Raw genomic sequence first — 26,121 nt, 5'->3', positions numbered from 1 at the left:
ACTTCCCGATTGGGTTCAATTGTACAGACTGGCACGTTGCGATCATTCTCCAAGAGGCCTGTTATAGTATGGCAGAAGAGAGAAGCGTCCTTATCGCACGAGGCCTTTCTTAAGATGTGCCGAGCATTTTTCTGCTTTCTGGTTTTTTTTCTTCATTTTATCAGAAGTTTATACTTCTGTCTGAGGGAGAGATATGCAGTCAATAATGGGGGAGATTTAGAATTCCTATTGTGGCAATCACACAGCGTCCCCGGATCTTTTACGGTTGATGGATCTACTGTTTTCCTGCTGCACTTCCTGGTAATCACCGAGTCCAGTCAGAGTTTGAAAGTGAACATAAACTTCAGTATATTTTGTACAGAGAACAAGCGTATGGTTTCTTAAATGGTGCTCAGACAATATACAATATCTTAACTTGGTTCCTATACCTTCCTATAATTTTCTCACTCTTGTTCACAATTCAAATCTACCTCCTCCCAGTTTCCACTTAAAACTCCGAGGTTATCTGCTGTTCCTCTCAGATGCTAACTGTTTCTGACTCAGATTTGTTTTATCTCACACAAACTAACCAACCCAGAGACTCAACTCAACCCCTCAGCTCAACTCCCCAACTGAACTCTCAACTGAACTAACTACTAAACTAACTGAACTCCCCCTCAGGGCTTGTTTTATAGCAGGCATCCCCAAACTTCGGCCCTCCAGATGTTTTGGACTACAATTCCCATCATCCCTGACCACTGGTCCTGTTAGCTAGGGATCATGGGAGTTGTAGGCCAAAACATCTGGATGGCCGCAGTTTGGGGGTGCCTGTTTTATAGCCTAACTGGCTCCGCCCCCCTGGGTTCCTATTGGTTAAACAATTAACTCTTTCATTCTCAGCACTAGCCGCGTAAGGCTAACGCCACACCTATATTTGCAGTAAACTCTCTTCAGGTGTCTTTTAGCAGTCCCAAATCAGTGACACGTGCCCTTCTGGCTTGCACTCTTTATGAAAAGACTTGAGGAATGAGATTATCACCCCTCTTTTATTGTCCATTCCGGGTCGCCCAACCACTGCCACAGTGTCCTTTCTCTTGGCAGATCAAGATGAGCAGGTGACAGCAAAGGTTGCAAGGCTTTTAGCTGGGGCAGTCAGAATAAGATCCACCATCTGAATATTGATTCAAAATCCCAAAATGTATTTTGCTGTATATAATTGACTTTTATTTCTATTCTTTGTATATTGCATTGTTGTTTTATTGCTATGGCCGATGGCTGTGGCAAATAAAGATTCATTCATTCATTCATCCCAGATTGGGTTTATGCTACCAAGTCCAAAAGCAGTGCCGCTTCTGGATTAGGCAATTAGGGTGTGTATGGGCCTTGCGGCAAAGGGAGTTCTTGCGTCCTGATGAGAATTGCGTAGAGAAGAAAGATCACGCTTATGCTTGGAATGCGCACTTGACCCCTGAAGCAGAGGAAACTGAGTTGTCCATAAGAAACTTCCCACACTCGGCAAGCATCGATTAATGCTCATTCCTGGGTTTGCTCTCGTGAACCTGTTCCAGGACCAGGGTGTTATGGGTTCCAATTTGGATTCCTGAGATACCATGGCCTCTGATAGTGATTCCACCATCTTGGGGGTGGGGAGAGAGAGAGAGAGAAGAAGAAGAAGAAGAGGCTGTTTGTTATCACCTTAACAACAATGGGGGTGACATTCCAACAAGGTAGGTAGAGAGGAGGGTCACAATCTCTGATTGGCGAGCCAGTGAGAGACCTGGATGAGATGGGCAACAGCCCTGATCCTGCCTAGCTCTTCTTGAGTTTTCTGCCTGTCTGTTTTTTTCTGACTTGATTTAAGTCAGTTCCCTATTATTATTTTTCCTTCCTGTTTAAGGGGGGGGGGTCTTTGCTCCACTTCTCCAGTCCTCACACATGCATTCAGAAACCTGCACCTCAAACTACATCCTTCTAAAAATTTTGCAGTATTTCAAAAGTATTTCAATTACAGGAGTACCTCGGTTTTCAAATATCTCAGAAGTTGAAAGTTTCGGTTTTCGAACGCCGAAAACCCGGAAGTAACTGCTTCCGTTTCCGAACGCTTATCGGAAGTCAAATGTGCCACACGACTGCCATAGTGAGTTTTCCAGAAGTAAATGCTTCTGGAACTGCTTCGGTTTTTGAACGTTTTGGAAGTTGAACAGTCTTCCAGAAAGGATTGCGTTCGAAAACCAAGGAACCACTGTATATGCAGAAACTCATCTATCAGCCATGGCATTCTGACACCACTGAAATCCTCATGATCATAATAGTTTTATTATTTATAAAACTAAAACTAATAAATAGTTTTATGATTTATACCCTGGCCATCTGGCTGGGTTGCCCCAACCACCCCAGGCGACTTTCCAACACATATAAAAAAACATAATAAAGCATCAAACATTAAAAATATCCTGATACAGGGCTACCTTCAGAAGTCTTCTAAATATGTTTTTAAGATGGAATCTGAAGCAGGAACTCGTCAGATGACCTCAAATTTGCAGGGAGGTGCATATGGAAAGAGGCATCCCAGAGATAATCAGGATCCGAGTCATTTGAGGTTGTGATAGGACACTGAAGCTGGTACTGAACCGCTCTATTCTGGGCTGTAGTAGGTTGTGCCGCTGAATGGTGCGGTTGGGTTTTGTCATTTACTTTAGGTACTCACATTCCTGTGGAGCTCTAGGAGAATTAAAGTGTGGCAAGAGTGTGTGGTCCTGGAGTACATCTTGCTGGGGTGGATAGAATGACTGGAACACGGTGCAAGAGGAGAAAAAGAGGCAGAGGCAGAGGCAGAGGCAGAGGCAGAGGCAGAGGCAGAGAGAGAGAGAGAGAGAGAGAGAGAGAAAGAAATGGGCATGTGAATATGGAAAGAGAAAACAGTGCCCCCCCCTAGGAAACATATCCCTGCAGGGTGCTTCCATCACCTCTGATGAAAGACCAGCACCGTAGGGCTCCTCCTCTCCTTGAAAGCTTTCCATTTCCAGCTGATCAATACAAGCAATGTCACAGCATGTATTTGAAACACAGGCAACAAACACTCAATGCACACAATTCTTCCCCCAAAGAATCCCGCGAACTGCGGTTTGCCAAGGGTGATGCAAATCCTAGCTGTGAGGAGTAAGCTACAAATCCCACTTTGGAGGGAGCCTTGTGGTTTGAACGTTTGTCGGATGTGCTTTTAGATGTATCTAAAATGGGGGGAAAGAGTCTGTTTCCCCTCCACTCCTCCATCCCAATCCCCTTTCCTTTTGTGCCACATCGCTTAGACCAGGCATAGGCAACCTTGGCTCTCCAGATGTTTGGGAACTACAACTCCCATGATCCCTAGCTAACAGACCCAGTGGTCAGGGATCATGGGAGTTGTAGTTCCAAAACATCTGGAGAGCCAAGGTTGCCTGTGCCTAGGCTATAAGACTGAGAGCAAGGACTGTCTTATCACTGGCTCTGCGAGCCTCCTTTTTATTTTTATTTGGCTGAAGAGTGGGATAAAGAATGCTTGTCAAATAAATAAACATGAAATGTCAGGAGGGAACCAGCTTGGAGCAAGCTACCTTTAGGATGTAACAACAACAACAACAACAACAGTAATTTATTATTTGTATCCCGCCGATCTGACTACATTGCCCTAGCCACCCTGGGCTGCTTCTAGCACATATAAAAACATAATAAAACATTAAACCTTAACAAGTTTCCCAACACAGTGGTACCTTCAGGGCTGCACCCCCTTATGCACCCAACTTAAAATCTGTTGTTTTTTTATAATCATTTCAAGCCATTGTGAGTATCTGTTATATATTCCACCACCCAAACAACGTGCTGTTGTTTTCTGCTGCGTCTTCTGGAAAGCCAGAAGCCTGCTTGCCAGTCTTCCTCTCCGGCAGGGGATTTCTCAAGAAGCACAGACCCGTCCATCCATCATCCTTTCTTCCCCAACCCCAACGCAATCGATGATCTCGCATCGTCCAAGTACAGAAGCTGCTTATCTCTCAACCCCTTACTGCTAAGTGATGCCATAAAAACAGTCTAAGGACCTTGGCCAAGAGATAACCGGGAACGTTCCAGCCCCTGGACTAGTGCCTGGAGAACAAAGTGGTCCCTGAAAACAGACCAGGCCATTCATTATCTAAATTAGCAATTCCTGCCTTAAAAAGGACAACCATATAAACCTGGTCAATCACAACATGATGTCAGCGATGGCTGCACAACTAGTAGGCTCACCACCTACATCTGGTGGCCTGCCAAGGGCTTGATCAAACCTTCTGGTTTCGCCACCCTGGAGAGATCATTCTCTTGGGCTGGCTGGTTGGGTGCTGCTGCTACTGCATTGGACTTAATGAGTCATAAGGTCATATGTCCCAACTGTCCAATGTTCTACCCGGAACAGTCCACTACGGGCATTTCGACTATTAAGCAGAGTGAAGCAGTTGATGGTGGCCACTGGGGAACAGCAACAGATTGCTACGTATTCAATTTATCACTATTGTATTTTCACTGCCAAAAGAGATGCTGCCACTCAGAGCCAAGTGGCTCCAGCTGAAATGGACTGATCCAACATATGACACAGTTCAGGAGGTGTCAACGTGTGGTGGACTCCAACTCCCATCACCCATGACCACTGCTGGCTGATGCTGATGGGAATTGTAGTACACAATTATTGTTGTTTTTTAATGTTTGGTGTTTTATTAAGCTTTTATATTTGTCACAAGCAGCCCAGAGTGGCTGGGGCAACCCAATCAGATGGGTGGGGTACAAATAATAAAAATATTATTAATTAATTATTATATGGAGGCCACCCGTTGGCTACCCCTGGGTTAAGGAATCCTTTCATCTCTTTCCCACCCCCACCCACCCACCCCCACCATTCTCCTACCCTTGTTACCTCCCTGTATCCCCCAGTTCTCTTACCTGAGGTTGAGGCCGGAATCCAGGCGGGTATTGTGGATATGATGGGATGGCAAAAGAGTCTGAAAGGGGGCGTTGCTTGGGTTCTTTAAAAAGACAAGAAAGCAATTTACTTTTCCCTTTAAGAAAGTAGTTTCCCATGCTTGATCAGGGTCGGCCAACGCAGTATCCCACAGGTGCTATGGACTGCAACTCGCGTCCTCCACAGCTCATGCCGGCTGGGGATGATGGAGGTTGTAGACCAAAACACCTTGAAGGTGCCATGTTGGCCCACCTCATGCTAGGTTGTCATTAAGCCTTGTGTTGAGTGCCCTGTTGAGCGTTGACTGAAGAGGGGGGTTAACCTGAACTCCCTCAAGCACTGAAAGCATTGTGTGAAGGGTTCACGAGGTTCTAGTGTCTAGCCACCACAGCAACAGGCCATAAACTTCCAGGCCACACATCCAGTGCCCATGTAAAAAGCTTGCATGTGTATCCCAACATACATCTGTGGGTGTTCCTCCATGTGAGAGGAATTCCTGACTCGCTCAGGATTCTCCCTCATATGGGCATACAGCTTCTTTACATGGACGCCAAGTATGTGGCTGAGAGGGGGCCATGGCAGGGAGCTAGCCATCACAAGCCTTTCATCTATAATAATAATAATAATAATAATAATAATAATAATAATTTATTATTTATACCCCGCCCATCTGGCCAGGTTCCCCCAGCCACTCTGGGCGGCTTCCAACAAAATATTAAAATACAGAAATCCATCAAACATTAAAAGCTTCATCTATGCTTCTTCTGGAACTCCATTTCCCCCAACTTTCAGTCAAGGGTTCGGGACTTAAGTCCTCGCCCCATCCCCTGATGGTCAAATTAATTCAAGATAAAAGGGCTCTGGTGTAAACTGGAGTGGGAAAATATCTCAGCCCTGCCAACTTTTCTGTTCTATTGCTGAAACCTGGCTTCCCACAGGCATCTGAGTGGCCACTGTGAGAACAGGATTCTAGACTAGATTCTAGACTAGATTCTAGACTAGACTAGACTAGACTAGACAGGCCTTTGGTCTGATCCAGAAAGGCTCTTCTTATGCGCCCAAGGACAAACTGTTCACAATCTACAACTGGGAGGTGAACTTCGGCTTGTTATTCTACAAGACTTGCTATATTCCCTTGATAGGTCCCTCCACTTATCGGACGCAAAGCCCCAAACCATTCTCCAGTGTGGAAAAACCCAGTTCACAGCATGTTGTGCCTCATTTTGGTTCCAACCTTTCTCCCTCCTTTGCCTAAACCAGGAAGTCCCTCCTCATAATAGAACTTGGGTTCATCTCATGAAACTTTTGGGTGGGACATTTTAAGACTGGAGGACAAGAACAAGCTTTGCCATGCACTGTATAATTTGAAGAACACATCGGTACAAAATGTGGTTGTGGCTGTAAGTTGTAGGCTTTAAAATCAACTTTAGATGATTCTAGAAGCAGCAGTGGAGCATTGTGGGGAAAATGGGGGGAAAAACAAGCTTGGCATTGTGGATTGGAGAAGCGCTTTCCAACAACAGGGAATGTGATCGCTGCTGCTAAATTTGCACTATGCTTTGCCCCTCATCGTGCCCTTGCACGCACACACAATCGCTTAAAAAATGTCCCACTTCCCAACCTCACAGCTTATGAACAGGGTGGTAAAGTTGGAAGGCCCCGAGCTGTCAAATTTCTCTTCCAGACATGCCAGTGCTACATCCAATTACACAGAGTTCTAATTCTTATCCACCCTGACCTTCACTCCCCAAGGCATTTCCCATTTAAAATCCCCCTTTTTAGAAGGAGGAAGCGCTCGGCTGCACTTAATTTTCTGAAAGGGAGCAAAAAGCCACAGCGGCACTGCAGAGACATCCTGGGGAGTGCAAGTGATAATTAAAATGAGAGCAGTCAGCCCAGCTAGTCTGATGACAGATGAATTTCCCACTAGGAACAGGTGTGGTGTCTCCCCCCCCCCCAAAAAAAAGTGGGATGAGCTTTTGCTTATCTCCCAGCATTACTCTTCTAATGACACATATATCTGGCTCTGGCTCCGGTAGAGATTTCTACCCCTTGCCATTCACTGGAAAAGCCCCGCAGAATCAAATGGCTGGACTGGTGGGTGGGAGGTGGTTTTGTAGTTATCAGAAAGTCCAGGCAGTCAGAGCTCCAAGCAGGTCAAAAGCACCTGCCAATTTGGACTATGTGGAATTGGAAAAGCTAACAGCCAAAATAAGAGAACCTAATCATGATTGTTTTGTGGAAGAATGGAAGCTTTGGGGGGGGGGGCATTTAAAGAAATACTATAGCATGATGAACTTGCAAGCAGGATTTGAACTATGAGCCACAGAAAGAATGAGAGGCATCCCCAAACTTTGGCCCTCCAGATGTTTTGGACTACAATTCCCATCTTCCCCGACCACTGGTCCTGTTAGCTAGGCATCATGGGAGTTGTAGGCCAAAACATCTGGAGGGCCGCAGTTTAGGGATGCCTGTCCTTGTATTGTATTGTATTGTTGTTATAGTATATAAAAGATAGAAGATAGGATGCAGCAAAGGGGGAGAATTTTTAAAAAATTATTTTATTTTATTTTTTTTAAAAACCCATGGAAAATGGGCTGAGAGGTCGATAAAACAAAAGAAAAATTCATGATGTATTGGGGTCCTGAAAAGTGGCACCCTCAGTTTTATGCTGCCAGCCTGCTATATTCCACAATAATAATGTCAGAGATCGTTTTTGTTGGTTTTGCTGGTGCATTCATTGTCATGTGGAAGACGGCCAATTCTCAGAGTTTACCAATGGTCTCGAGAGATTTGCATTACTTTGTTATTTTGTGAGATTTTATTTTGGGGTGTACAATGTTCAACTTTTCAAAATTTAATAGAATATAATTTAATAATAATAAAAAAACACCCCAAAACTCTCCAATCGGTGCTCTGCAGGAACGGCTAGCTTTTCCTGGAGAGAGGACGGGTTAGATGCCCATAACGAGTTGGATTCACTTTGGAAGCCTGTATACCTGTCCAAATGAAGTGAGTGTGGTTCTGAAGTGGATTCGCTGCCGAAGGGTGGCATGTCTGCATCTATCTTCATTCCGCATCCCTGTAATACATGGGTGGGGAGCCCCAGGCCCAGGCCCCGAACGTGGTCCTCCAGGCCTCCCTATCCAGCCCTTGGAGCTCTCTGCAAATGATGCTTCCTCCTGAGACAGACCCTCTTTGAGGGGTGTATGAACTTTGGAGGGTTTTTGAATAGCTGGAATGCAGGCTACCATACAAAGGTAAGAACTGCATCCCTTGCTTGGCCCACATTTTGATTCTGACCACCACACACAAATTTGCCTTTGACATCTGTCCGCTGGAAGGTTTTCCTGTAGGGAATGGGCCCTTAGGGTGAGAACAGTTCCCCACCCCTGCTACAGCAGAAAGAGGGTCTACTCCCTTTTAGAAAGGCAGAAAAATTACCTGTACGCCTGGGCCAGTTTCGGATCTTCACCCCTTCGTGAGGAGGCGATTCATAGCTCGGGTCCTCAGCAAATTCAAAGAGTAAAGCATTAATGTAATTGGAAGTGGCCCACATTCGAGACCCCTAAGCATTCTGTTCACACCAGTGATTTGCTGAATCATTTCGACTATCTCAAAACAGACAAACACCGTAATCTTTCCTAGTCAAGAAAAGGCTGGTGCCCCAGTTGATCCTTCCAAGGTGAGTTGGCAGGGCAGATGCCAGCACAGCCGCCATCTTGGTTGGATTAGATCAAACACAAGTGACACAGCCCCTGTCTGTGTGTGCAGGAGATACAGTGGTACCTCAACTTACAAATGACTCGACTTGTGAATGTTTTGAGTTATGAACAGAGTTCCATCCGCCATTTTGGATGTGGTTTAGATAGGATTTTTTTGACTTATGAATTTTTAGATAGGATTTTTTCAACTTACAATTTTTTTTTAATTCCCCCCCCCCATTGGCGTCGACCTACGAATTTTTCGACTTACGAAGGTCCGTTCAGAAAGGATTAAATTCCTAAGTCGAGGTACCACTGTACAAGCCTTTCATGCTTGTGTAAGAGCTTGGCCAGAAACCAGTTCAGAGCTGGTGGCCCTTCACCGTCCCTCACTGAGGCCTCACTGTCCATTTCCACCCAACAGTTTTCACAGCAACCCCAACCAATGGCTTCTTGCCGAAGCCCCAGCTTGTGCTCTCCACTCCATTTCCCAAACCTGCCCAACTCTCCTCAGCCTCGATGGGTAACACCGACAGCAGTGTCCTTACTTTCCTGATCCGCGCACTTTGACTACGGTGAAGCCCAGATTTCCCTTCTCGGTTTATTTTGGAAAAGGCTCCCATGGGTACAGCCTCTGAAAGGAAAAGGGGGTGGGGGTGGGGGAATAAAGGCAAGTGAACATAGTACATTTTGAAGAGGACGTGGCATCACAAGGTGACATTCCCTCATGATTTGCCTGTGACAAAAAGGCAGTATTGATGAGGCCTAAACCCACAGTGCAGATGGTGACAGCAGTCACGAAATTAAAAGACGCCTGCTCCTTGGGAGAAAAGCGATGGCAAACCTAGACAGCATCTTAAAAAGCAGAGACATCACCTTGCCGACAAAGGTCCGTATAGTTAAAGCTATGGTTTTCCCAGTACTGATGTACGGAAGTGAGAGCTGGACCATAAAGAAGGCTGATTGCCAAAGAATTGATGCTTTTGAATTATGGTGCTGGAGGAGACTCTTGAGAGTCCCATGGACTGCAAGAAGATCAAACCTATCCATTCTGAAGGAAATCAGCCCTGAGTGCTCACTGGAAGGACAGATCCTGAAGCTGAGGCTCCAATACTTTGGCCACCTCATGAGAAGAGAAGACTCCCTGGAAAAGACCCTGATGTTGGGAAAGATGGAGGGCACAAGGAGAAGAGGACGACAGAGGACGAGATGGCTGGACAGTGTTCTTGAAGCTACAAACATGAGTCTGACCAAACTGCGGGAGGCAGTGGAAGACAGGAGTGCCTGGCGTGCTCTGGTCCATGGGGTCACGAAGAGTCGGACACGACTAAACGACTAAACAACAACAAACCCACAAATAGGCCAGCAGTGGCTGGTGCCCACTGGGGCTGGTGGAGAGGAAGGAAGTAGCTGGAACCACAATGGCAGGCACAGACACACCTAATTCTAGTATTGTCCCCCAAACCTGCTGAGTTCTACAAGGAAAAAAGCAAGCTGGCAGGTAGTTCTACCGCCTGTAGTTCTACTGCCTGTAAGGCAGGCAGGTGAGGCTGGCTGAAAAGAGACTTGAGGTTTGTTGTGGCAGCTCCTTGTCTCCATTGACCTAAGCATACCCCACATTCCAGTTTTTCTATGAGGACCGAGCCCAAATGCTTCCTGTCCTCCAGGATGCAAAATTAGGGAGAATTTTGACAGAGGGGCAAGCAGAGATGAGGCAAAACACTGGACAAACATACTACAGTGCCACCAACAATCCAAATTACAGTATTTCTGCCTTTGCTCCGGAGCCTCGTGTGCAGGAAAAGGCATTTGCTAGCCCCCTTCCTTTAGGAAGAGGGAGGTGGATGTCTCAGGCGGCTGATATTTGTTCTCATGAAAGGGAAGCAGGTTGTCCAATTTCTTATTATTGTGTTTTTAACAGCCAGGGAGAGGCACTTGCTGCATTTTCTACCTCAGGTGCCCCAACAGTATGGCTACCCTTGGCCCTCACCTTGACTTGGGGATGAGGAAGAGGACAGTATTTACCATTTTCACATGTTCAGGTAGGTAGCTGTGTTGGTCTGACGCATTCGGGGGGGGGGAATAATTTTTTTCCCAGTAGCACCTTAGAGACCAACTAAGTAGTTCTAGGTATAAGCTTTTGTGTGCATGCACACTTCTTCAGATCAGAAGAAGCCTGTGTATCTGAAGAAGTGTGCATGCACACAAAAGCTTATACCCAGAACTACTTAGTTGGTCTCTAACCAACATGGTCTCTCAGACCAACATGGCTACCTACCTGAAAGTGTGTGTGTGAGAGAGAGAGAGAGAGAGATAATAATAAATAAAACTCTTTCTCACTTCTGCATACCCATTATCTCAGCAAGATTTGTGCTGAAGTTTCCCGTAGTCAATTACTGTCTTAGAAGTGGAAAAAGCTCCCAGCCCCATTTCACAAACCCCACTCACCATTTTGTCTGTGTGGAAAATCTTCCAGTCTTAAAGTCTCAAGATGCTCCTCGAATCCATAGGAAGAGGTTAGCGGGACCTCGTATTCCAAGGGCTCTGATACCCGACGGGCAGAATTGGCTCTTCTCGATATCGTATCTGAGTTGACCCTGGTTTCATTTGAAGAAGAGCTCTCCATCTTTAAATGAGACCAGAGGAGAGAAAATCACCATGTAACAGACTTTTTAGAGGGCTTAAATCCAAAAACACCATTCTCAGGTACTTGGTTTCCGACAGGGCAGTCTCCGCCCCCCCCCCCCCCGGCCAGGTCTTCATCGCCCATTCTTAAAAAAATGTTTAGGGGTGCTCTCATTTTGACTCAAGAAAATCACCATTTTATAGCTGAAATCGGGGAAAATAAATACAGTAAATGGACAAAAGTACAAAGATTCACAAAATGTTTAGGGGTATGCATACCCCTGCTTCCCCCCCAGAAAAAAGCACTGTGGTTATACCTAACCATTTTTGACCTTTAGCTTTAAAATGTATAAATTACTTCCTTTGGTCTTCCGGATTGCTGTTTCTATACCTTAGCTATTATTGTGTCCTCTTGTTGCTTCACTTTTTCCCCCTGCACAAGTATTACCAGGACTAAGTTCACAGCCAATGTATGTTGTGTTTGTTGTTACGTATTTCTCATTTGCCTGAGAAAATTTCAATAACAATAAATGTATTTTTAAAAATGAATGTTTTGCTGATTAAACTGACTTTTTTAACCAATGAAGGAGAATGCCCACATTGTCGCAACTGGGAGCTGTTTTACCACAGACCTGGCAGACGGTGTGTGTGTATGTGGTTAAAATGGTTGTCTGTTGTAGCTTACTGAGGGGATATAACAAGGGAGAATTTAAAAACAACAGCAACCTGACATGGACGAGATGATCCTCGCGGTCCCTTCCAACTCTACAATTCTATTATTTCGCCTCAGTATTATCTATGCAAGGTATAGAGGACTCCTACCACCTGGCGGCTGTCTGAAAAAGTGCAACTTACCAAGCAATCCTGGACTTTGCGCACAGCGGCCAGAATGTGAGGTTTGTGCTGGGAAAACGCATCCTCTGTGTTTTGGCTACACTCTTAAGCAAAATGGGGGGAGAAATGAGAATGAGGAAAGGACCTGCAGAGACCTCAAGCCATTTACGCACCCAGGGGTGGGGGGGTGGGGAGCTGTGCGTTCAGAATTGCACCACAGTTACAGGTAGCACAAGCACCCTCATTCACAGATGCACACGAACGGCACAAGAAAGGCTGGCGAAAGGCACTTGTACAACCACATGTAAAAACACCACTGATCATGTGCTTTAGACTCTCATTCTAACCTGACGCCTAATCTGTATTTTATCCAAACAGGATCACTGCCAGCAAAGCAGCTTAAGAACCAAGACATGGTCTTTGTGGCGCAGGCTGAGAATGAGCATCCTCAGGCCTGAAGGTCAAAAGAAGCCCTCTCTGGTCCTCTTTACCTGGAGGTTCCTCCTCCTTTACATGATCCCAACCATTAGAAATGTTTTGTGCTTCCTCATACCTTGGCGTCCCCTCAAGCTCACAGATGTTTTCCTCTCTATGTATGGTTGGTACAATTTTGGCTTGTTAAGGATCCAGACTTCACCGAGTTTGCTATAAACTGGGGTGGTGAAATGAGGGAAACAAGCTAGGAGTGGAGTTTTACGTGAAATAACTGTGGGCAAACTCAGTTTAGTTTTGATACTGGAAACCAGCACTTTAGGCTCAGAATGAGGTCAGAGGCCACCTGCCTTTTAATTTTGCTGATGTGTCTTTTGCACTGGGCTCTGGCTGGCAGATATTGGGAATTTAGTTTTTATTTTATTTTATTTTTAAAAAAGTTGTTCCGAAAAGCCTGAAGTCTGCTCACCACTGGCATTTAAGATTCCGGTGCTACAGTATGCATGTATTATTATTAATAATAATTATAATTATACCCCACCCATTTGGCTGAGTTTCCCCAGCCGCAGTGGCTGGGGAAACCCAGCCAAATGGGCGGGGTATATTATTATTATTATTATTATTATTATTATTATTATTATTATTATTATTATATTCTTTTCATCATCTTTCTCCCAGAACCTGGACTCAATGCAGCTTACAAAAATTAAAACATATAAAATTATACAAATAAAACACACATGTCCCCAAAATATAAAAGATTATAGTTAAAAAGGTAATTAAACTATCTACAGAATTAAAGCAATGTAATATCTATCTCTCTATCTGTCCTATCTATCTATCTATCAAGGAGACAAGGACAATAAAGATTTATTCTATTCCATTCCATTCCTTTCCATTCTATCTATTCTATCTATCTAAATTCAGATAGTAAGGGAAACAAAAACCAGAACCAGTACAGCACACTATTAAGAGCCCTTTCCTTAAAAGCAGCCAGTTCTCCAAAGCCCGCCAGTGCAAAAGTCTTTACCTGCCAGCTGAAGAACAACAAAGAAGGGAGCCCCAAAGCCTAGAAGCAGCCGCTGAGAAGGCCCTCTCCCTAGTACCCAATGCATGCCGCACTGTTCCCATTCCGCTGCAGTTCAGGTTCTGCAAATATGTTATTTGGCTCGCTGTTCACTGTGACCAAATTTAATAATGTAATCTATTACATTACTGCTATATAATTCCACACCATTCATCCTAATGGAGCAGAGAGTAAAGTCATCAGTAATGTACTGTGTGTGTGTGTGTGTGTGTGTGTGTGCGCGCGCGCGCGCGTGGAATGACAGCAAATAGTGGACTTTGGGGGGAAATTGATAACAGTGAATACTACTTGTATTCAAATGCCTGATTTCTATTCCTGTTTGTAAAGGGACATATGAACTGATGTGATTTCTGGTACTGTTTCCCATTTTGACTAAGTTATCTGTCACGAACCACTATCACCTTTTCAAGTGAAATGTAAACATTATGTTCCACTTGATGTTAACCCTCTCTTGGGGGGGGGGGTCACATTTATTACCTCGGAAGGACGGCCTTTGGTCTTGGTTGTGATGCCAGCAGAGTTTCATCAGCCTGATCAAGTCTTCTAGTTTCAACACTTCATTGGTCATCTTCTCCAGCTCCTCAGTACTGGGCCTTTGGCCTTGGGGGATCAGTGACTTGATGATGGAACTCATATTTCCAGGGGGCACATCTAAGCAGACATGGAAACACAGGTTATAAGCAAAATATTCTGAAGGCTCCATGCAGATTTGTACAAGGCCCAGTATAATAAAGGAATTCATATGCAGTTCTCCGGAGTCCCTGTCCCAGTAATATTGACTAGGGACATGGGTGGGTGGCGCTGTGGTCTAAACCACTGAGCCTCTTGGGCTTGCCAATCAGAAGGTCAGCGGTTCAAATCTCCGCAACGGGGTGAGCTCCCATTGCTCTGTCCCAGCTCCTGCCAACCTAGCAGTTAAAAAGCACACCAGCACAAGTAGATAAAATAGGTATCATTGCGGCGGGAAGGTAAACGGCATTTCCATGCACTCTGGTTTCCGTCGCGGTGTCCCATTGCACCAGAAGCAGTTTAGTCATGCTGGCCACATGACCTGGAGAGCTCTCTGCGGACAAAGTCGGGCTCCCTCCGCCTGAAAGCGAGATGAGTGACGCAACCCCATAATCGCCTTTGACTGGACTTAAACGTCCAGGGGTCCTTCACCTTTTTACCTTTTAACTAATATTGACTACTCCATCCCGGCTCCTTTATAAGACATGGCAATTTGCGGATGAATTTGCAAATTGCAAAATGGGGAGGGGGCAGGCCAAATTTTGAGCTGTTTGAAGGGAGAGGATTTAAACGGCACATGGCATCTTAAGTGTGAAAACAAAGAAAGCTACATCATTGTATTGTCTAGACTGAGTGGCAATGGCTCTCCAGGATTTCTGACCAGGTCCTCTCCTACCTGGAGATCCCGTTGGGGATTGAACCTGTGACCTTGTGCATGCAAAGGAGATGCTCTACCACTGAGCTACTGCTCTTTCCCAAAGGCTTCCCCCAGTTTCGTCAAGGGCCAAATTTAACAGCTGAGGGGAAAAGCATGTGGTACAGTCCTCTTGAGAAGAGTGCACCACGTGATAATGCAGGGGTGGGGACCGTATCTAAATGTTCCCCTGAATCCAGCTAGCATCTCAGGGATGCAGATGAAGAATATAAGAAGGACCCTGCTGGGAGCCCATCCAAGTCCAGGATCCTATCATCACAATGGCCAAACAGATGCCTGAGCGCAATGTCACTCTCCCCATTTGTGAGTCCCACTCACTGGTATACAGAAGCATATTGCCTTCAACAGTGAGCAACATATGGACTGTTGTTGGCAAAGGCTGCCTTAGCTAATCCTGTCTAATCACTGGGTAGGCCGAATCACACACACACTTTGCAGCTGTTTCTTTTCCTTTCTTACGATGGTTCTTCAGTGCCTGTTCCTATTGGTAAATATAATTTCCCAGTAGTCTGTGAAATCTCTGACAGGTAGAAAGAAATCGGAAGAAGACTCACGTGCGTAAGGGTCTTCGCCAGTGAGCAACGACCACATGAGAATCCCATAGCTGGAGAGAGAGAGAAAAACAAGAGAATCAGGATCTCGGGAGAGACTGCCCCACACAAGATCCTCTTCCTATGTAGACCAACCTTTCCCAGAGCCCAATTCCTTGCTCCAGATCACAAGCTTATCCAACTTTTATGAGCGGGGAGCTCGCATACTAAAGGGCTACAGTCACACAGGCTGGAGATTCCACCACTGAACACTGGTAACCAATGCCAGACAGAAAGGAAAAGAGCACAGTAGAATTTATGCCAAGTTACAGGGAACCAGGCCCTGTGGAACGCCCTCCCACCAGATGTCAAAGAGAAAAACAACTACCAGACTTTTAGAAGACATCTGAAGGCAGCCCTGTTTAGGGAAGCTTTTAATGGTTAATAGATTATTGCATGTTAATGTTCTGTTCTGTTGGAAGCCGCCCAGAGTGGCTGGGGAAACTCAGCCAGATGGGCGGGGTATAAATAATATATTATTATTATTATTATTATTATTATTATTATTATTATTATTATTATTATTCTTCGAGAACTGGCTTGCCACGCCAAATGATCCTCAACTCTATGTCGCTCACGTAATTGCAGCGCCCCCTGTTGCACAACACAGGCAATGCAAGCCATGTTCACCTGTAGACGTCTGTGCCTGGGGTCGGCTTGTAGTTCACATTGGTGAAAGCCTCAGGGGGCATGAACTCCAGAGTCCCGCCATACTCGTCTTCTTCCCTGGATTTGATGCTGGCGTTCCGAGTGGTCCCTCGCTTGAACTTGGAGAGCCCAAAATCAGCCACCTGAACCAAGAGGATGTGGGGGGGGAGGGGGAAGGTGATGTAAGCAGTGGCTGGGGAACAGGATGCACCCATTTCACAGAAAGAAATTAAAGCAATCTGAGTCATCCAACCTGTAGGCAACAACCTGAGTCACCTGCCCACGCAATTATACACCGCAGAAGACCGACTCCACCTTCTGTTACGTGATGGCTGGGATGCCTCATGCAGAAGCAATTCATGAAATAAAATAAATAAATAAGACCAATCTACCCACTTCCACCAATTTAAAAGCTAAGAAGACATTTGATTTATGGGGCTTGTATAGTGCTTTAAACCAGGCATCCCCAAACTTTGGCCCTCCAGATGTTTTGGACTACAATTCCCATCATCCCTAACCACTGATCCTCTTAGGTAGGGATCATGGGAGTTGTAGGTCAAAACATCTGGAGGGCCGCAGTTTGGGGATGCCTGCTTTAGACTAAACAAAAGCCTTTATAGTACAATATACTGTAATGCAATATTTTTGTTGTTTAGTCGTTTCCGACTCTTCGTGACCCCATGGACCAGGGCACGCCAGGCACTCCTGTCTTCCACTGCCTCCCGCAGTTTGAGTTACAGGTAGGTAGCCATGTTGGTCTGAGTCGAAACAAAATAAAAAAATTCCTTCAGTAGCACCTTAAAGACCAACTAAGTTTTTATTTTGGTATGAGCTTTCGTGTGCATGCACACTTCGATGTGCATGCACACTTTAAGGTGCTACTGAAGGAATTTTTTTTATTTTGTCCCGCAGTTTGGTCAGACTCATGTTCATAGCTGTCAAGTTCTCCCTTTTTTTAAGGGAAATTCCCTTATGCCGAATAGGCTTCCTCGCGAGAAAAGGGAAAACTTGACAGCTATGCTCATGTTGGTAGCTTTGAGAACACTGTAATGCAATATACTCAGTGCTATTTTTCTAAAAGAAAAAGAAAAAAAGAACACGCCGTGAGAGCCTCCCTTGTTCTTTTATAATGGCAAGGGCACTCACCTGCTGCTGCTGTTACTTGTCTCTTTAGTGACCTTAGGGAGCTAAGTGTTTTTTTTTTAGAGTTTTGGACTAGGACAGTGATGGGCAACCTTTTGAGCTTGGTGTGACAAAATTTGCCCAAAAAACGAGGATAACTCGGGTGGTGCGTCACTTTGAGAAAAAAAACCATAATTTCACGATATTTATATGTAGTTTAAATAACAAAAATGTATAATTGTAATATATAACTGTATTTAATATACCAAAAACTAATTATTTAACCAAACCAAACCAAAAACCCCTTATTTATCACAAAGTGCCCAGAGCTGTTGAGCTTTTTTGGGGGAGCTGCTGACCAAAGTTTTGGAGGTTTTTTTGGGGGGTGCAAAAATTGCTTTGCTTTTTTGGTTTGTTTGTTTTTTCTGCCAAAGTGCAAAAAAAAAACCCAGCACAGAACGGGTTAAAAAACGAACATTGTTACACCCAGTCATCGTCTGCCAAAGCGCCAGAAAAAAACAGCACAGAAAGGGTTAAAAAAGCCAATCTCTGGCTACCAGCAGCAGCAACAACAACAAAGGATCTGGGTTTTAACAGCAGAGAAAAACTGTAGCGTGAGGAGGAGCGGGAGAACAAATGGGGTGAAAGAAACAATAGCACGAATGGGCCGATGGGGCGCGTGCCAGCAGTGAGGGCTCTGTGTGTCAGGTCTGACACGCGTATCATAGGTTCGCCATCACTGGACTAGGACCTAGGAGACCAAGGTTTCAATCTCCACTCAGCCTACCATGGTTGTTACAAGGATGACATTTGGGGAAAGTGGGGGGGGGGCTGTGTACGTCCTCTTGAGCTCCGAAGAAAACGTGGAATATAAATGTAATTAAAATAAAATCTTTGAAGCGCAGATTGGATTTTGGAAACCACTGCTCTATGTCAAACAGTTTGTCCACTTAAGACAGGGTTAGGGAACCCATGCCTCTTCCTCTTCCACCAAAGACGTCATTTGACTACAACTCCCATGATCCCCAGCCGTTGGGTCTTGCTGACTGGAGCTGGCAGGAATTGGAGCCCAACCTCCCCAACAACATCTGGGAGTCCACAAGTTCCCCACCCTACAGGAAGTCAACTGATGGTCCTCGTACACGTCTAATCCCTGGTCTGGATCACTTTGCTAAAGTTTGTAGCAATTATAAGCTTCACTTTCTCTAAGAGCAAACCACCCTGTCTGTCTTCCTCTGGGGAATGGTCTGGCACGAGAAATGAGTTGGTTTCCACTTTCCAAAGCAGACCAGGGTGCATTTGCAGCAGCACGACTGGGCGGATTCATCAGTCTCAGCCGCAACAAAACAGGTTCTTAGTCCTTATATTTCATGCAGGTATTCTACCTTGCTTTTGTACCACTCTGTAAGCTTCACGGAAAGTTTGAAACTCACTCAGAGGTTGCAGAGAATATCAGCCTGCCCAGAGGTGTGCACTGGGGTGATAACTTTTTCATTTCCCCCCCCCCTCAAAAATTATTTCCTGTAGCACAAATGGATGAACTTTTGCCTATTAATGACTAAAATGAGGTATATTCCATTGAAATATTTAAAAAGGTTACGCACAATCCGTTTAAAAAAATTTTTTGTATGCTGTTTTACCATTTCATAAAATTCTATTAACAATTCTATATACATTTTGTACCAAATTTGGACACAACACCACATTCCACAATGGGGAGTGTTCTTAGCAACATAGGGTATACAAATGTCACACCTGCGCAAGGTAAAAGCCCCTTTTTGGGACCTCAAAACTCAGCCAGCAGCCCCTGCCAGACATGCTGGGAAAAGAACCTACAGGAGAGAGGTAGCAAAACATCGTCCTCTAGCGGCATCTATATTGTTACTGCAGCTTAAAAAAGCTTCCTTGTGTGTTTGATGACCCTATAATGTTGTATATATGTGACTCTAAAGCTTGGGTTCAATTTTATATCTGCTTACAGTGACTTCAAAAAAGGTCAAAAAACTGATAAATATTTTTTTTAATCATTTTGTGCGTGAGGTTTTTTTATCAAATCTCTCTGAAAGTAAGATTTTATCTAATCTTTAATGAAAGCTCATCATATTATGATACAGGGAAATGAGGTTGTGCACACACACGACGACTGTCAGCTCTACTTACGGAACAGGAATGATGTAACTCACCCGGACGTGGAGCTCCTCATCCAGTAGAACGTTGCTTGGCTTGAGGTCCAGGTGTAACAGAGGAGGTTTGAGGCTGTGGAGGAAATTCATCCCCAGGGCTACTTGGTGCAGGATGCGGATTCTCAGGGCCCAAGGCACAAAAGGGACCCGGTACCTCAAGGCGGACAGGGTGCCGTTCTCCATGAACTCCATCACGAGGCCCAGATTCAAACCAGCAGCACTGCCGAAGCCTGCCAGCTTCGTGTCCACTTCCACTCTGCCCGCAAAGAGGCCAAAGAGACGCAGGACGTAGGTAAAACGCGCCTCTTCCATGGCCCGGGCTTCTTTCAGGAGCTCCTCCCGGGTGAACGATGTATTGCTGCAGGAAATGGGGGGGGGGAGGTAAAAGAGTCAAAAGTGAAGGTAGAATAGCAAGAGGAGAAAGGGTTTGGAGACTGAAACTACTCTGAGAATGCCTCGAAACTGGGATTAAAGGTAAAGGGACCCCTGACAGTTAAGTCCAGTCGCGAACGACTCTGGGGTTGCGGCACTCATCTGACTTTACAGGCTGAGGGAGCCGGCGTTTGTCTGCTCCGCAGACAGTTTTTCCAGGTCATGTGGCCAGCATGTCTAAACCGCTTCTGGTGCAACGGAACACTGACACCAGAGCAGCACACGGAAACGCCATTTACCTTCCCACCAGAGCGGTACCTATTTATCTACTTGCACTTTGACGTGCTTTCAAACTGCTAGGTGGGCAGGAGCTGGGACCGAGCAACAGGAGCTCACCCCATCACGGGGATTTGAACCGCCGACCTTTTGAACCTGTCCAGACTGGAGTCACAAGAGGGGTGGCTGTTTGTGGACTGTTCAGTGTGCTGTGATGAAACCAATCCTACAATCTCTGGAAAGGTTTCTTCCCTCAAAAAAGGGGCACTCCATTTTTCAGCCTCTGCCTCAAGGCAGTTTAGAATTTCTTTAGAATTATGTTGGGCGTGGAGCTCAAAGGAAGTTAAACTATGGCACTCGCTCCCTCAGGAGGCTGCGATTGAAAACCAACTTAGATGTCTTTAAAAGAGGAATGGACAAATTCATGGGAGAGGGAGCTACTGATGGGCCCACTAGCCACAATGGCTATGATCTTTCTCCACAGTTGTGGGCAGCCACGCTTCTGAATACCAGAGGGCTCTTGTGCTCGAATCCTGTGTGCTGGTTTCCAGCAGGCACCTGCTTGTCCACTGTGAGGATAGGATGCTGGACTAGATGGGCCTTTGGCCTGATCCAGCAGGCTCCCGTTTGTTGAACCGACCTTGTGATCCCTGCAAGGTGGTGTGCATGTTTGTGTGTCTGTCTCTGTTGTTGTGTGTTCTTTCAATTAAACATTTCTCCAGTGAGCTGAACTGTTAAATGGACTCAGGTGAGGAAGCGAGGTTGGGAGAACCTTCAACTCTTTCCTCTTCCCACCTATTCTGCTCTTGATGAGCAAGAGCACCTTGTTTATCTAAAAAAACCCACTTCATTGGGGGTGGGGAGATTTTGATCAGAGCAGCAGTATCTGGGGAAGGGAAAAATTATATCTCTCCCCCATGCCATTTTCTGGATATAAAATCTTTTTTCACTCAAACCAAACCAAACCCTAGTGGACAAATAAGCACAGTACAGTGGGTGGTGCTGTGGGTTAAACCACTGAGCCTAGGGCTTGCCGATCAGAAGGTCGCTGGTTCAAATCACCGTGACGGGGTGAGCTCCCGTTGCTCGGTCCCTGCTCCTGCCAACCTAGCAGTTCGAAAGCACGTCAAAGTGCAAGTAGATAAATAGGTACCACTACAGCGGGAAGGTAAACGGTGTTTCCGTGTGCTGCTCTGGTTCGCCAGAAGTAGCTATAGTCATGCTGGCCACATGACCTGGAAGCTCCCTCGGCCAATAATGCGAGATGAGCGCTGCAACCCCAGAGTCAGTCACGACTGGACCTAATGGTTAGGGATCCCTTTACCTTTTACTTGAGTAGTACCAATATGTCCACCCTAAAAAAAAATGTCCATTGCATTGTCACAAATCAGATTTCTCTAATGGCCTTCAGAAATACCTACTTTAAAGGAGGAGTGGGAAACAGAGGCAAAAGTGGCCTGGGAAATAAATGTAAACTTAATCTTTCTAGAATAGGATTTGCACATAGGATGTGGTCTGGGGAGAGTCCCAAGGGCCACATAGATAGGGCTAGGGGGCACATTTTGCCCTCTAGCCCTGACATTCCTCATCTGTAGCATTTAGGACTTGCATTCGTAAAAGCTTTTACTCAATCTACCCTAGTAGAATTCATGTACAGTGGAACCTCAGTTGTCAAAAACTTCGGATGTCTAACGTTTCGGCTTTCGAACGGCAACAACTTGGAAGCAAATGGTTCTGTTTTTGACTGCGCCTTGGAAGTCGAACGGCTTCCAAGGTGCGCTTCTCCATTTTTTCAATGGATTTTGCTTACCGCCCATTGCGCCGCAGATGTTGGACATTTCGGAAGTCGAACAGTCTTCCGGAACGGATTACATTCAACAACCAAGGTTCCACTGTATGAGGGGAGGGGAACAGTACCTCCTTTAGCTAACTCGCTCGCTCCTCACCCACCCAACCTCCACCTGCTCCCAGTACCTGTTGAGAACCTTAACGGCAACATCGATCCTCCAGTCTTCGTGTCGAGCTCGGTAGATGGTCCCAAAGGCTCCCCGGCTAATATACTGCCAGTCCCTCAGGTGCTGGTCAGTGATCTCCTCATAGAACTTATTTGGAGCAGCCATGCTTCCTGAAGGGTCATCTGCCAGCAGCAAAGCTCACTCAGAGTTGACTCATGCTATAAGGCCTGCTTTAAAGGTGAGCGAAGGGGGAAGAAAAAGAGGAGAGGTACCTCACAGGTCTTTTTTAAAAAAATGAAATCATTTTTATTGGTTTTACAAATACAAAGTACAAATACAGTAAACGCAAACTACGGTAGTAAAAAGGTATCTGTATAAAGAGATTCTCCGAATCTCGAGAATTGCCCCCATCCCTCTATGGCAGGGGTCCCCAAACCCAAACTAAGGCCCGGGGGCCGGATGTTGCCCAATTGCCTTCTAAATCCGGCCCACGGACGGTCCGGGAATCAACATGTTTTTACATGAGTATAATTTGTCCTTTTATTTTAAATGCATCACTGGGTTCTTTGTGGGGCATTGGAATTCGTTCATTTTTTCTTCTTCAAAATATAGTCCAGCCCCCCACAAGGTCTGAGGGACAGTGGACCAGCCCCCTGCTGAAAAAGTTTGCTGACCCCTGCTCTATGGGGTCTCATTTTAAACATCCACAACTGCATATTCATCTGTACTCCAGTTTTTAAATCAAACCATATTGTCCATAGGGATTTTTACACTACAAGTGAATCAAAATCCTGCCTTTTGTTTCCATCTGCTTACAGTGATCTCCTAAGTAACTTATAAACTTTTCCCATTCTTTTATAAAGTTTTTATCCTCTTGGTTTCTGAGTTTTACAGTCAGCTTTGCCAACATGGCATAGTCCATTAGCTTAGTTTGCCATTCTTCTCTGGTAGAATTTTGTCTCTGGAAAGAAACTTTGTCTCCTTTCCAGCTCTGGGCTAAAGACATCTGGGTGATTACATGTCTGTCTAGCGACTCTAGCCCAAGCCTCATGAGAGCAAGTGGGAAGGCAGAGGCAGACAAAGAGGAGCAGACAAGATGGCAAGTGCGAGTTTGAATCCCTGCCCATCCATGATCCAATGGTGTGGGGTGTGGGGTTATTTTTAATTTTAATTTTATTTACTGCATTTGTACCCCACCCTTCTTCTCCAAGGAGCCAAGATGGCATGCACAATTCCCCCCCTCCCCATTCAAAACCCACATGAACCCTGTGAGGTAGGTTAGGCTGAGGAGCAGCGACTGGCGCAAGGTCACCCAGTGAGCTTCATGACCGAGTGGAGATTTGAAACCGGGTCTCTGAGGTCCTCTTCCCACACCCTAATCCAGGGCGGTCCAACTTTTCATACCAAGTGAGTCGCAAGAGTACTTTGACATGGAACCCACAGGCTACAGAGACTGGTGATGGGGGGAACCAAGGCCAAAAATTTTTTTTTCTCTCTCTCTCTCTCTCTCACACACACACACACACCAAGTCCTCGTGCAACCTTCCCAGAGCTGGTTAAGCGAGGCACTGGGAAGTGTGAGGGTCTAGCAGGGTCCTTAACTTGAAGTCACTCGATCCAGGGACAGTCCACATATATATAGTCATACCTCGGGTTGCGTTAGCTGCGGGTTGCGTATTTTCAACTTAAGAATGCGGCGGACCTGGAAGTGTTTACGCATGCACAGAATAATAATAATAATAATAATTTATTATTATTTGTACCCCGCCCATCTGGCTGGATTTCCCCAGCCCACTCTGGGCGGCTTCCAACAAAAAATTAAAATACATTAAAATGTCACACATTAAAAACTTCCCTGATGTCTTCTAAATGTCAGGTAGTTATTTATCTCTTTGACATCTGATGGGAGGGTGTTCCACAGGGCGGGCGCCACTACCGAGAAGGCCCTCTGCCTGGTTCCCTGTAGCTTTGCTTCTCGCAGCGAGGGAACCGCCAGAAGGCCCTCGGCGCTGGACCTCAGTGTCCGGGCAGAACAACGGGGGAGGAGATGCTCCGTCAGGTATTCTGCACGCTCTATCGGTGCTTTGTGCATGCTCAAAAGCGCCACTCTGGATGCATACTTTTTGGGGTGTGAACGGCACCCCAGAACGGATCAGGTACGAATCCAGAGGTACCACTGTATTGCTCTATTCCTACAGGATTAGTGTGTGAAAACAGTCAAGATCCAGGGATCGCCAGGCACGCACCTCCGGATGGTGAAGGTGTCAGGCGCCATCCTAGCGCCCAGGCATCCCTCACTTGGTCTCAAGTGGCCAATAGCCGGGTGCAAAATGCACTTGACGCCTGGCTAATTTCGACCACTGCCTCCCACCTCCTTCCCAATGCTCAGGAGGGAGGACTCTTGGACCCTGTGTTGGCCAGCCCTGCTGGAATCAGAGCCTCAAAAGGTTTCCTGCCCTTTCCCCCCTTTGCCTTTTGGGGATGCCTTGTTGAGATCCTTGGAGAGAGCTTAGCTCTCTTAGCAAATTCTCCAGGATTTCTGCTGCATTTACACAACGGAGCCAGTGGTTAGAGTGCTGGGCCTGAGAGACCTGGGTTCAAATCCCCCCCACTCAGCCATGAAGATCACTGGTTGCCCTAGGACCACTCGCTCATGCCTCAACCCACACCTCACAGGGTTGTTGTGAGGATGGGGAAGAGGAAAACCAGGCACACTGCATGGAACTCGTGGTCCATAAAAGTAACAAATAAATAAAATCTCCAGGGCGAAGGAGATGAAGTTCCAATCACACAATGAGCACCTGAGCGAGAGGGGGACTCAGGACAGGACAGGACAGCATCTGATACTTGTAATCTGGGTCGCACCTGGAGCCGTGACCAAGTGCAATGTGCCCAAGGCTGGCTCAGAGGAAGGCAAGCAACAAGGGGAAGAAGCCTGTGGGTGCCTTATTTCCTGGCACAGGCATGTTCGGTGGCTTTGGAAACCTGACCTGCCCAGGACTGAGAATTAGACAGCCACGTTTACTGGAAATCCTGGACCAAGTCGCAGCGATCATTATGGGCCGGCCGGGGTGCAGCCTGGGTGGAGAGGCAGAAACGAGTCTGAGGATCCTATCTCCCTCCCTCCCTTTTGCTACTCCATTTGCTGATAGACTGAGCCCACTCAACTCAAACCCCTTCCCTCCATTACCTCTTTCTCTCTCTCTCTCTCTCTCTTCTGGAAGCGTTCCTTGCGGCAGGGAAACCTCTCAATTTCAGGCCTCACCCTCGGGCAGACATTGCAAGCTTAATCCCACTTCCCCTCCGGGCAAGGAGCAGATTCAGCGCCGCCAGGAGCTTCCCCTTTACTTTCTGTTTCACAACCTCTTTGCTGCTCTCTCCCCTTTTCCGCTTCCCCTCCCCGCTCTGGAATATACAGTACTGTACAGTACTCTCAGGACGGACCGCGCGAAAACCGAGCGCTACAACCTCGAGCTTCGGAGCGCAGCAGGTCCCAGGTTCAAGTCCTGCCACCAAGGACACCAAGCAGCGAATAAATGGGAGGGGCGCGTTCAGTGGACAGCCGCTCTCCACCCCAATATTTAAAAGGCAGGTTCCAGTGCTGCTCGTCTCTTTTTAGAGAATGGAGAGGATTCCTGTATTGCAAGAGGTCGGGACCAGGCTTTGAAATCCTACCCGGACCGTGGTAGGAAAGGAGAGCGTGGCTTTGAGCGCTTTCTTTTTCTCCGCCAGAGCCTGGGCAGCTGAGCAATTCTTCCCTCTCGCTCCTCGTAGACAGGGCAGCCTTCACCGGCATATCGACAGAAGAGGACTGTGCTGCATGAATTCAAAACCATAGAACCTTCCTATGCAGAGCAAGTCTATCCTCAAGTCCAGGAGGGAGAAGGCAATGGGAGAAATGGCT

General features: G+C 46.2%; 1 protein-coding gene across 5 annotated transcripts; it reads right to left on the bottom strand.

The window, feature by feature from the left end:
• Window positions 1-1,183: 1,183 nt before the first annotated feature.
• Window positions 1,184-25,575, bottom strand: RIPK3 (receptor interacting serine/threonine kinase 3). 5 transcript variants are annotated; one of them, XM_088656050.1, is made up of 14 exons: window positions 25,408-25,575; window positions 25,208-25,295; window positions 22,237-22,447; window positions 19,615-19,972; window positions 16,292-16,452; window positions 15,626-15,675; window positions 14,105-14,278; window positions 12,130-12,212; window positions 11,098-11,275; window positions 9,198-9,283; window positions 8,390-8,453; window positions 4,927-5,009; window positions 2,687-2,768; window positions 1,184-1,615 (listed from the first exon to the last, which is right to left on the bottom strand). In XM_088656050.1, exons 3-14 carry the CDS (start codon window positions 22,380-22,382, stop codon window positions 1,506-1,508), a joined length of 1,575 nt encoding a protein of 524 aa, XP_088512176.1. In that variant the 5' UTR covers window positions 22,383-22,447; window positions 25,208-25,295; window positions 25,408-25,575; the 3' UTR covers window positions 1,184-1,505. The 5 variants fall into 5 exon arrangements, with proteins under 5 accessions (XP_088512176.1, XP_088512177.1, XP_034958605.1 ...); XM_088656051.1 differs by having other exon boundaries at window positions 22,237-22,444; window positions 25,408-25,529; XM_035102714.3 differs by lacking the exon at window positions 25,208-25,295 and having other exon boundaries at window positions 25,408-25,569.
• Between the last annotated feature and the right edge of the window lie 546 nt (window positions 25,576-26,121).

The sequence above is a fragment of the Zootoca vivipara genome, chromosome 12, assembly GCF_965207765.1.
Source record: "Zootoca vivipara chromosome 12, rZooViv2.hap1.1, whole genome shotgun sequence".
Lineage (NCBI taxonomy): Eukaryota > Metazoa > Chordata > Lepidosauria > Squamata > Lacertidae > Zootoca > Zootoca vivipara.
Note: the sequence above shows the minus strand (reverse complement) of the source record. Positions and strands in the feature narration are given on the sequence as shown.

Excerpts from the sequence above, each read along its gene's own strand:
- RIPK3 (XM_088656050.1), bottom strand. The coding sequence starts at position 22,382 with ATGGCTGCTCCAAATAAGTTCTATGAGGAGATCACTGACCAGCACCTG. Across the intron at positions 12,213-14,104 it reads CCAAAGGCCGTCCTTCCGAG|AGTGTAGCCAAAACACAGAG; the intron begins GTAATAAATGTG and ends ATTTTGCTTAAG. Across the intron at positions 5,010-8,389 it reads AAACTGGCCCAGGCGTACAG|AACCCAAGCAACGCCCCCTT; the intron begins GTAATTTTTCTG and ends GTCTTTTTAAAG.